Consider the following 12,342-nt stretch of genomic DNA (forward strand, 5'->3'; position numbering starts at 1 on the left):
CATCCAGCCACCTCACGCTCTGTCAGGTATTGGCTGTATCATTTCGTAGAAATGTAAGCTGTACCATATACTGAAAAAACCAGTGAATTACTGATTTTGTTATTCTTCACAGTAGCCTTTGCTATCTGCAGTTCTTCCTTTATCACATATAATTTTGCTCCTCAGTGTGACCTAGGGCAAGATTTGTATAACGTTATCATTTGCAGCATTACCACATATTTCCTGTCCTTGAATTCTGAATTCTTTGTGGTGAATAGTTTAATGATTAATTTTTTTTAATGGTCAAGGCTAGACTTTTGGGTTATAAAAAAGAATATTTTGACTTCTTTCAAATGCAAACAAGCAATTTAGCTTCGGGGTTATGCTAATAATACTGAATCATTACATCTGGAATTATTTCCAGAATTCTTGATTCTGGCTCTGAAGCTAAATCGTGTTCAGATGGGTGTCAGAAATCCATTTTCAGCTTTTTTAAAAAAGTCTGATGAAGGTAGCTGGTAAAAACTGTAACCTGAGGATGATCCTGCTAGCTGAAATAAAAAAAAAATAGGCTAAAATGAATGCAACAGAGTACATTGATTGAAAGTTACTGAAGTTTTTCAGAGTAAGATGAAGAGAATGAAAGAATTCAGTCTTGGTATCTCTGAAATCTTCAAGTGATGGACAGAAGAATTTCTACTCTTTCGCCTTCCATCTTAGGCAGAAAATTTGGAGTCGGCAGGCCTTTCATAGAAGAAAAGATACTCAAATGTAAAATGTCAAGGAGCGTTCACATTTGTTCTAGAGTGACGTACCTGTGGAGTATGAGAGGGTTTTTGGGGAGGGGAATACAGGATTTTATTGAAAATTCTTGGAATTATTTTTATTATGTCAGAATATTACTTGAAGTATTTAACATGGAGGCTTTTCAAAGGTATAAAGGTATGTTTATGAAATGTGGCTAAATACTTAAATTTGCATTTCTGAAGTAGGACTGATTTGGGCACTGTTTGGTTTCTCAAGGGTGCTGTACCTTTCCTTGTCCTCTAAAAACCTGTATGTTGTTGGTATGATTTAAAAAAAATAAAAAACAAACACCACAAAACAAATAAACATAAAACCCCAGGCAAAATGTTCTGGCTAAATGGATCGCTTCATAGGTGTATCTTAATAAATTAACACCTATTAACTGACAGGTAGTAATTTTTAAAGCCACATAAATTGAATTGCTTTGAGTGGAATGAACACTTTTCTCCCCCGTCGTGGTAAGCTGGGTGACTTTCATAGGTGTGTACAGTTATTCCCCGTTCTTGCCCATGCCCGCTGCAGCTAACGGCGAGGTTACAGTGGTTCTTCATGTGGTTCCAAAGGTCCAGCTCCTCAGTCAGAGGTTGAGTGGTCAAAGGGAGCCAATGTCCAGTCTGAAATAATTTGAAATGATTAATCTCCCGGCTCCTTAACCCAGCACTCAGGCTGAGATCTTGATCTTGTAAAAGCCCATGACAGAACGCCAGGTATTCACTTACAAGTTGGAGAGCCTTACGATTCTGTTAGAGGTGTAACTCTGCTGCTGATTTGATCAAGCTGGCAGTTGCACTAAGTTGTGTGTTATTGTCCTTCTCCATGCGACTGAAAAACTGGGGGACATGCTTGCCATTGATATATCCGACAACGACAGATTTTTTTCATATGCAGCTGGATTCTGGACTGTCATTAAGCTAGTTACTGACTGCTTTCCTGTACCTCCTTCTAGTGATGAAGAGCTCTCTCAGTATCTGCTTCAACTTGTGCAAGTCCTGAAATACGAACCTTTTCTTGATTGCGCGCTCTCCAGGTTTCTGTTAGAGAGAGCACTTGCCAACAGGAGAATAGGACAGATGTTATTTTGGCATCTAAGGTAGGAGTTTTTCCTTTACGTCTGTCTGAAACTGTCGAGCCTGACTGGACTTTCAAATATGATTTTTTTTCTAAATGAGCTGTTATCGTAGTCCCCTACAAGTCCTCTTTATGTTTCTTTACCTTTGGCATTTATAGATCAGAGCAAGCCTATAATTAAAAATATATTATAGTGGTTTGTAATCCACTGTTGGCCGAAAGTGTTCCCAGCTGCATTGGGCTCTAACTACGTGATGAGTTAGGCTTGTATATAACCTTAGTGTTTGTTTTGTCTCTGTGTGCAGTAAAAGTACAGTATTTATATGTCACAGTTGGGAAAAATTTATATTATTGTTCAAAGTCTAACAGAAAATAAAAGCGGTTCCATGTGTTATTGCTACTTTTGATGATCGGTTCCAAGAATGGCAGAAACCTTGCAGAATGAAAAAAAGGGGACCCTGAAAACAAACAGCCGGTTGTGATGCTTGACATCACTGCCTCCAGAACAGTCCTTGCCCTGGACGCCGTGGCATGCCTTGAGGCCAGCCAGTCCTCAGGGTCTTCAGCGCGGAAGTGCTCTGGTGTTTCTTCACCAGTCTGCCTTTTGGTCTCATCTTTGTGACCGTGAGGTGTTTTGTGTTTTTTGTTTTTTTTTTTTTTTTTGTTTTGTTTTTTTTTTATTTTAATGACTCGAGGAGGGCTAGTCTGTAAATGCTGTAGTCTGATGAGAAGCTTTTCTTGTTGTAGGTCAGAGGTTCACATACCTGCCGTTTCCGTACAGTTTGGTCTGATACTTGAAGCGTACTGCCGAGGAAGTGTTGCTCATATGAAGGTGCTTGCTAAACAGGTACAGACTTCCTTTCCCTAAGCCTTGGCTTCTCCTAGCTTGTAACTCGGGTACTTACTCCATCGCTCCCGTGGGGCGTATTGGCTACCCTGCCAAAGTCCGTCTGCCAGGGAACGGGGGAGAGAAGGAGGCGCGGGTGAGACAGCGGAGCGGAAGGGCTGGAGAGGGGCGGTGGAGCAGCCCTCCCTGGCGCAGGACGCAGCTGGTGTTGGGGGCCTCGGAGCGAGGGAGCTGGTTTTACGGTGTTCGGAGGGTGCGAGATTCTTCCGGCAGCGTGCATGTGTTGTGGATCGAACGGTGAACTGTCTGGATTATTAACTGGGGATGGATTTCTGTGCGCTTGAAGCTTGCGACCTTTTTCCCCCAGTAAGGGTAGCTTGTTCAATAGAAACTATTACCTTTCTACCTAAACTTCATCTAGATGACTCCAGGACTGCTTCCTGCGGCTTTGGCTTTTGTCAAGAGGTGATGCAAGAACCCCTGAAGTTGTAGTATAATGTAGTACTCCCTGGAAACAGAGGTGTTGAAGTAAACCAAATACTCATTGTAGTGTTGATGTAGAAAATGTACCAAAAAAAAAAAAAAAAAAAAAGAGATTGTTTTCTTTTAAATACCCTAAGAAGTGTGAGAGGTTTGCTTTTAAATACACTAGTAAGTGTATCAGCAGATAATTAAGAGACACTCACAAATCATGTTTGAAGTCTCTAGTGCAGTTTTAGCAAGTTAATTTAGATTGCGACTGTAAAAATCTTTGAAAAATGGTCTCTGTCTGGAGTGAATGTGTTTGCTGTATCAGGCCACAAAACCTAACTCAGTAGGTACTCGCCTGATGAGTGTTATTTGTGATGGCTTTGATGCTGTCTGCACTGAAGCTGTGCCGGGAGAGGCACACGGCACAGGAATGTACAGTTGTGCTCTTTATTACTGCAGCTCTCAGAGACTGTCTCTTACCCGTGTGGGCTTGTTAGTATTGTCAAAATCATAAAAAGATGAGGTGATGAAATGCTTTAAGCTATAGACTTAAGGTCGTTAAAGTTTTTGTGCACTTCACAGGAAACAAATGTCAGTACAATCAAAGAAGGGGCAAAAAAATTCCCAACTGTGCAAACACGGAAGAAATTCAAAGTAGAAATACTTCAAAAAGTTCCTGTTTGTACAACACAGGTTCCATTTTGTTCTCTTGTCACTGATGTTTGTACAGCTCCAAGAATAGTGGAAAGGCACTTTTGGTTTTGACAGATGGCTGACCTGGCAGGTCTCCATCGCCTCGGTTTTGTAACCAAGCTGCGTGCAGTTTCCCCAGCATCCTGCCTAACGGGAGCAGGCTGTCTCTAGAAGCGGGAAGGTTTGACTCAGCACCTTGTGAGTTAGACTGAAGCTTCCTCGTATAGAAATCAGCTTTTGTAATTACCAAATTGGTGCTGTTTGCTAGAGAATGTGGGCATTACTGAGGATGTTAACTGTGGCTGGTGCAAATACAGGCGGTTGTTACAGCAACCATTTTGTATCCGGCTGGCAAGCTGCTCAGTTGTAGACGCAATGTAGAAATTATATTTGTTGTGTGTGCCATCTAGGTTTGTTACCGAAGGACTTCTCTCTGTTAGTGTAATGTACATTTACATCACTAGTTTGTTTTCTTAGAAATTATGTGCCAGTAGAAAACTTTCCAAAACAGAAGGGGGGTTAAACCCAGCTGTATTGGTTGCAGACAATTGCCTGCCTTTTTACATGTTTCTCAGGTAACGTTGTTGCTTAGGTGAGATGCTGTGATTCGGAACTCCTTAACGGATGGGAGCATTTACTTTATTTGTAACTTCAGCAGGATTTTAACAAGCCAACATGTAAGAGTCTGCTCTGTGGAAGCTACGTGTGTGTGGTTATGCGTGTGGAGACTGCCTGCGGGTGGCCCCGTGGCCATGTCGTACTGTGTGCGACTCGCTGAGCGCGCGCAGTGAAGGGGCTGCGTCCGTAGCTCGTCTCTGGTAACGTCTGGGTTCGTTACAGGTGGGAAGCACTCGATATTCCCGTTGACTTCAGTGTGGATAGAGGGACCTCAGTTATGTGCTTTGTTGAATTAGTAGACCAAAATTGTATTTTGAGAACGAATTTGTGTAAATGTGTCATACATTAAAATACCTCATTCATTCTTTTGGAAATGTTAAGTCATGCTTTAAAAAGTTCCTCGAAGCCTAGGAGCTTTCATCTCATCAGTGTCTTCGTTACTTAGGAAAATGGGATTTCTGGGACACGAGTGACTTAGCAAAGGCTGTTCTCACCTTTTTTCAGGAGTGCCACCTTAATTGCCATCTATTATTTCCGTTTTTAAAAAGTTGTAGAATTATTTAATACTTTGTTTTGTTTTGAAATGGGATTTTGCGTTGTGTTATGTGTAAAATCAGAGCAATAACTTTTAAAAATATTTGTTTCAGGTGGAAGCCCTTAATAAAATGAAGACTTTAAATAGCTTAATTAAGCTGAATGCCATGAAGCAAAGCAAAGCGAAAGGAAAAGATGCAATGCATACGTGTTTGAAACAAAATGCTTACAGGGAAGCGCTTTCTGACCTCCAGTCTCCTCTGAATCCTTCTGTTATACTTTCGGAACTACAGTAAGTTAAGGAGGAGTGAGTGAGATTTCCCCGTAGCTTTTGCCTGGAACCAGTAAAGCAGAAAGGTGTGGGTGCGTTGGCCGCCTCGGGCTGCGCTGGTTGGCAGATGCGCTGTCACAGGGAGCTTTTCTGTAGTGAGAGGAGGTCTGTTGGGAACCTGCCAAGGTGAAGGTGTCAGTTAAATGAGAAGATTTTTGTGATCCACCAGGAAACTTGAAACTCTCTTAGTCAGTGCATTAGTGTAGCTGAACGTATTTAAATAGAAGCCTAAAAGGGAATTAGACTGCATTCCTGGCTTCCATTTATAACAGTAGGCACAGAAGCCATTACAACTTTTAACAGCACTTAAATATAAAGTCTGAAAACTGATGGGAAAGCATATCAAGAAAACGATGTTCTCTGAGAACGCGGGTGTTTAAATTAAGCGCCAGATATTTGTATGCCAGCCACGGTATCTAATACATTCCATCTAGACCAGATGTGTTCGCAGCTTGGTAAGCGCTCATAGCATAGCAGCAGAATGAAAGCAGAGATGGCATTGAAGCATTTGCAGCCTGGAAGTCTGTGTGTTCTGCTGTGTTTTGAACAATGTTTAGGCCTTTTCAATTGAATTATTCTTATTTGACTTAGACTTTTATTGTGTTTTCTTCTAGTGTTGAGAAGTGTAGATACATGGATTCTAAAATGAAGCCTCTGTGGATAGTATACAACAATAAAATGTTTGGAGGAGATCTTGTAGGGATCATCTTCAAAAACGGTGATGGTAAGGAGTGCTAAAAATTGAAAATTTTTCCTTCTCCTTCATTCCCACACTTGCACTGAAGCTGTGTTGCTCTGTATTGCCATAATATAAGTGTGGTTTTCTCTAGCATCAGTAAACAAATTAAGCATCATCTTCTGTCTGGGTTTCAAAGTACAGAGAGTGTCAGTCATGATGATGTAACTGTGGTTAATTGCACTTAAACCTTAAGTCTTGAAGAGTATGTTTGGATACCTTTTTCTGAAGGCCTTATGAACATTAGAAAGTTTGTCTACAACAGACTGAGAAATTGAAGTAGCGGCTTCATCCCTTTCATTGCAGATCTCCGACAGGACATGTTGACACTCCAGATTTTGCGTTTGATGGACATACTTTGGAAAGAAGCTGGTCTGGATCTCCGGTAAGGATCTCTTGCGGGCTAGTGAATTTGGATGGAGAGTTCACTTCTAGCAGTAAAGCTTTCCCATTTTTTAAATGCCTTCCCTACTGTCCCCTTTCTGGATGTCTGTATCAATGCCCAGAGGTTTCAGTTGTCATAGCCAAGGTGAACAGGCTATAGAAAGCAGTTACCTTAACTAATTAGAAGGTTTCTCTTTGCGATCAAACACTAGATGACCCACATTACCATAGAATTTAGCCAAGAAAAGAAATAATGGAAGAAGTGAAGTGAAACTTCGGGATTTTTGTTTGTTGTCAAGCAGAATATTTTTCCTGGTGCACTGTAACTCTTGTTGTTTATCAAAGTTGCCACGCTGATTAGAAATCCCACTGTTCTCTTGTATAGTTTACTGTTTCTGTCCTTTGAAAATCATCTCGGTAAAAAGCATTGTATGAGGTTGGGGAACAGTTCTTGAGTTAAGAGTCCAGCAAGCAAGTTTGTGCCTCTTGTTTGTGTCTGTGGCCTTTCGAACGGAGTTGTTTCATAAACTCCTCCTGTAACAAACTTACCTTTTTGTGATTGCTGATTTGCAAAATCAGCATATGAAAAATCATGATATGCAAAAATGGGGACTTAGTGATTATGGGAATTGCAGCTCTTAGGTTCAAAGATGCAAGAACGTCTTATGTGAGGAACATAGAACACAGATCTGCCAGCCAAAAGTTAGTTGCTGAGGATCGCGTCTGGAATACATCATCAAGACTCTCTAAGAAGTTGAACTAACAGGCAAAACCCTCTCTAGATATTTGTCAGCTTTAAGTACTGGTAATTTGGGGGTGGGGAGTAGGAGGCTTGAGATTCTTTGTAATAGAGTTTCACTCTCTGGTTGAGAATTACCAGAATTGTGGAATGCACAGATATAGGTGGCCCTTCTTAACATTTTCTTGTTTCCCTTAGTCTTATTTCTTAAGGACGTGTGTGGTTTGTGCTGCTGTGGCCACAAATGAATGTATTGCTGTCCAAAGAAGTTTTATACTTGCCATCTGGTTCCTACAGAATTTGACAGAGGATTGTCTGTCTTATATTAATGACTTAAGAGGAGGGTCTTGGGAGAGGAGAAGGTGGTTGCTTGGCCTTCTCTTCTAGGAGTGCTGCTGTGCAGAGAGAATGATGATGATTGGGAACAGTCACTATGGATTTACCAAACCTAAAGCATGCCTGACTAGTCTTCCTGTGAAGCAGGGAAAGAGTAGTGGGCGTCCTTACCTTGACTTTAGCAAGGCTTTTGACTCTGATTGCTGTAATGTTGTTGCCTCTTGCGTTAGGATGTTATAGTCTGTATGGGTGCACAGCCACATGCTCTGCCTGGAGGTTGATGACAAGTGGATTATCACTGGAATCTAACAGGAAGTTTTACATGCTTAGCCTTGTCAGTATACTGCAGCGAAAGACTTTTATTATTTGTGTATGTAAGAAAAAAGTACTTCCATCTGCTTCATGCTTACCATCTGCTAACCTCAGCTGCTGCATATTTTCAGTTGTATTTTTGAATCATGGTAAGTAGTGGATAGTAACTTGAGAGTAAGTCAAGATTCTGTAGTAAGGTGAGGTTGATGGGAAAGGTTATATATTTACAACCACGATTGTATTGGGAAAAAATGTTTCGCAGCTTCCTTAAAGTTTCAATTTTCATTGCCATTTCAATGAAGTAGTTCTAGCCTTTGTACAGTCAGAGGAGAAAAAGCATAATGTCCTAGTGCGTTTGTACTGAAGTACTGAAGAGGTTTTTATGCTATTGAACTTGCCCGTAGTTCATGCTAAAGCTTCCATTTCTGCTTCCTTTGGGCAGGTTTTGTGAGGATGTAAACTTACAGTAGAAATGACAATTCATAATTTAATTATTCTGGTAGGGCAGAAGTACTCTGCGGAGAACCACCTCCTGATCTGCTCTGCTGCTCCTGCAAAGTCACTTCCCTCAAAATGAAGTGATAAAGCCTTTCCAAGAGACCATGAATACAGGAGTTTCCAGCATTTGGAAAACTTGTTTCAGAACAATGAGGAGGGTGGTGGCATTTTTATTTACTTATTAGTTCATTAGTCAGGTCTCTAGGGTGGCACCTCCTTCCATGTAAGCTGGTCGCTTTTTAAATGTTGTCTGAGTAGCAACAAACTCAGCTCTATTTTGTAGGAGCCGTTTTTTTTTCTTGCTCTGAGCAGTCCTCTTGTCGCTGTTTACACCAAGACTTAGTCTTTGTGGACATCTTCAACCTACGTTCTGAAGTCCCACTTTGCGCTCTTTTTGTGATAAAACACTATTCGGATGTCCAAAACCTTTTTTTCAGACCAGAAATATCTTTATATCTTCCAAAGTGTCTTGCAAAGCAGCTTTCTTGCCTTTGTGTGCTTGCTAAGATAAGCAAGACTTCTTTGTAGGAGTGCTGGAGTATTCCAGAGAGAAACTGTGTCAGGCATTGTTCCGTGTCATCATACAACCCTCTAGTAGATGGGTACATATAGTACGAATCTAAGCACTAGTTTCAGCTAATATAATTCTCAAATTCTAATTTGTTTTGTAGAAAAATAGTTCTGAAGAAGGTACTGGGTGTCACTTTATTATAAACCATTTGCAGGCCGTAAATTCAATTTTGAATGCCTGTGGAAGAGCAGTAATCCTTTGTGTTTGATTTTGAAGTGTTGTTTATAAGACTAGAAGTACTTTTAGTTAAATTTATTACTTGAAATACTTCATTAATTTCTTTGAGCTCATTTCAAATTTTTTGTGGTTCAGGCATAGTAGCGGGAGCTTCATAAGTCACAAAACATCACCCCGCATGGAGAAGTAAAACCATAAACTTGTTACTTGTGCTGCTTATGGAGAGATTCCTTTGAGTGAAGTATGGGATATGGTAGGAATGTGAATAATAAATTGTTTCTGGAAGTGTATGTTTGCTATGAGGTGGCTGAGTGTGTGTGAAGTTGAACACTGATTGGAGGAAACTTTAGATAATTTATGTCATTATAAATAGTCTGTGAGGAGCCTGATCCAGCATTCGGGGGCAAGGACAACCTCTGGCAGCTGTGGAATCCCAGATGAGGCATTCTTTGGTTGCTGCCTTCCCAGAAGCCTAGTTTGTGGTTCCAGCCTGGGCCACACACCGTGCCTTAGCAAACGGGAATGGTGATCAGGAGTCATCAAATACGCTTTTCCTGACTAAGACTTTTTTTTTTTTTCAGCTCAACAAAGGAAAACCAAAAATGACTCTGATGTCTGAGATTTTTTTTTTAAAACTCTCAGAAGAAAAAATGTAGAAAGGGGAAGTTCCTAGTGAGAATTGAAGTTCTATAATTGGCCTCTTCCATTTATTTACTTGACTAGGAGCATCTTCCTTCCATTCATCTTCTCATGATTATAAAATAAAACTCTGGGATTGAGGCAGGGTTGCAGCTCGGTGTCTATCAAAGAGAGATTAACCAGGCAGTTGCCAAGGGAATGCTCTGAAATGGTCTTAACAGAACAGAATTGGACAAGGCAGCACTCTGAACGCCTGGAGCATGAGGATGCAGCTGAGAGGGTGAGACTTTGTGACCTCCGTGCTTACAGTTACACGCCTCTCGGAAAGAGGCAGTTCCAAAATCTGTGAGTTGGCAGCAGCGGTGGTGACTTCTGTTGCCTTGTTCATGAGTCTGGAATTGTTGGCGTGCTGCTTTTTGCTTGGGTAAGAGGCATGGTGTCAGGCGACAAAGTAGTGTCAAATAGATCTGCTTTCCTGAAAAATGCAACTTCATATGTCTGTACCAGTGAGTGGAGTCTTTTCTTCTTGCCCTGTGTTATCTGTTAAGGCTTTAGTTTCCCTGGAGCTCTTGCTTCCCTTTTTCCTTTTGTGGGTGCAGAATGGATTGTGCACTCTTCGTCTTCTTTCCACTACAGCAAGTCTGCTAACTCCATTCGGATAAAAGCAGGGCTTCTCACTTGTTTCACCAGTGTAAGAGCAGAAGCACTTGCTGTTTGCCTCTCTCTTCCAGTGAATAATACCTTGCCACAAACAATTTGTTCAGCTTCCATGAAGCACGGGTGAAATGGCAACCAATATGCTGCCGTAAAGGAGTTTGGGGTAGGACCAGTTTCCTTGTAGTTGCACTGCAGTCTGCAGTCAGTTATTCAGTAGTAATTTAAAATTAAATCTTGGCCCAGTCTGTGTCTAAAGCAAGCACAGTATTCCCAGTGGGATTTCTCAGCTCTGGAGAGGAACACCAAATGTACATTGGTGTTGAGATCTCCAAAGCGGAAGAAGCAGGAGGGTAGGTTGGGTGGTTGGCTTGCTCATCTGTCAACAAATCTGTCTCGTGGGTAAGCTGGCCTCTCTCGCACATGGTGCGTTTTGGTGTCTGGGTTCCTCCGTGTGCGTTCTGACTAAATGCTGGGGCAAGACCGGGGTTTGTATCGGAAAAGGGTGCAGCAGCGTACTCTGGTAGGCCCTTCACCCTGGGCTGTCACTGCGTGGGCTGTGGAGTGCGCAACGAAATGAAGCTGCCGCTGCGGATTGCCTCTGCGTCAGTCCAGACCCAGCCGTGAGACAGCGAAGGTGAACCGGGCTCCGGCATTCAGAGGAGTCTGGCTCTGAGTCAGTTTACCTTAGACGTCAGTCAGTCAAGTACCAGAGAGAAATGAGAAAACCAAAAAAAACCATATTCATAGAATCACAGTGCTGTATGGGTTGGGAGGGACCTTACAGACCATCTGGTTCCACCCCCCAGCCACGGGCAGGGACCCCTTCCACCAGAGCAGGGTGCTCAGAGCCCCGTCCAGCCTGGCCTTGGACACTGCCAGGGATATTCTTATATTATTGTTAATGTAAGTATTATAGATACAATACATTATTATCTTATAATATTCTTTAATTGATCCCCATACCTATTCATTTCTAAGACAAACTATTACCTGAAAATCGAGCAGGAAATAGTTGGCCTAAGACATTAATATGTGTGTGCAGCCAAACTTCCTCAGTTCCTTTTGTAGTTCATCTCCAGCTGTTTCTTATACTTTAAATATGGACAATTATGGAATAAATTTACTAAGTTAAATGGTGTTTACATTGAGGTTGCATCTGCAGAGTGACACAAGGAGACTTTCAGAGGTTCAAACCCCCTGAAATGTTACAACTCTGAAAGTTACTTTGCTTTAAAAAATTCTGCATCTGAAATCACATGTATGGGCGCCCTCATAATAGATTACATATCTTTCTATTATTTCTGTGAGGAATGTTTAGATATTACAAATACATGTCACAGCGGAGGAGCGCAACATCTGTCTTCCCAAGCATGCTGTGAGGTCTGCAGTATGGCACCTCTTAGGAGAGTGATTCTTGCATCAGAAACCATTCCTGCTGCTTCACCTGTGCTACAGCGTTGAAACTGTGTGAAGGGAGATATCAGTGGAGTAACAGAGCAACTGGAAAGCTGAATTTTGAGGAGTTTGATCTGTGTTGAGTGACTGTTGCTGTGGTAAATTGTCATGAAAGTGTTTAGTATTTGATTACCTTTTTGGACAGATAGAAGGAGTTCTCCAAACTCTTTAATTCCGCTGTGTATTTATAGGGAGTTTTCATTTTCACCTCTGTGAACGTGTGAGAAGTCTGATGTTAAGCCACTGTGTATGAACGACATCAGAGTTCACAAAGATAGTGGAAAACGTTTTTGTTACGAGTCTAAAGAACGTCATTATTTTTAAACCATTGGACCTGAAGTTACAGAGAATGTGTTGATGAATCCCAGAGCTTGGTTTTTGTCTGGAAAGATACTACTTTGGAGAATTAAACTCTTGAATTAAAGAACATTATCCAGTGAGATGAAGAAGAATATTTGCTGTCCTGCCCGGGATTGCTGTGTTGGTCTGT

At 41.5% G+C, this 12,342-nt stretch overlaps 1 protein-coding gene across 3 annotated transcripts in view; it reads left to right on the forward strand.

Annotated features, from left to right (window-relative positions):
* Positions 1 to 12,342, forward strand: part of PIK3CB (phosphatidylinositol-4,5-bisphosphate 3-kinase catalytic subunit beta) — a 290,809-nt gene that overhangs the window by 271,866 nt on the left and 6,601 nt on the right. For all 3 annotated transcript variants that reach the window (XM_075417523.1, XM_075417524.1, XM_075417525.1), the window contains 5 exons: positions 1,733 to 1,876; positions 2,602 to 2,701; positions 5,131 to 5,309; positions 5,963 to 6,072; positions 6,391 to 6,469. In XM_075417523.1, coding sequence (XP_075273638.1) covers positions 1,733 to 1,876; positions 2,602 to 2,701; positions 5,131 to 5,309; positions 5,963 to 6,072; positions 6,391 to 6,469 — 612 coding nt within the window. The remainder of the gene's footprint in view (positions 1 to 1,732; positions 1,877 to 2,601; positions 2,702 to 5,130; positions 5,310 to 5,962; positions 6,073 to 6,390; positions 6,470 to 12,342) is intronic.

Source organism: Opisthocomus hoazin, chromosome 4 (assembly GCF_030867145.1).
Source record: "Opisthocomus hoazin isolate bOpiHoa1 chromosome 4, bOpiHoa1.hap1, whole genome shotgun sequence".
Lineage (NCBI taxonomy): Eukaryota > Metazoa > Chordata > Aves > Opisthocomiformes > Opisthocomidae > Opisthocomus > Opisthocomus hoazin.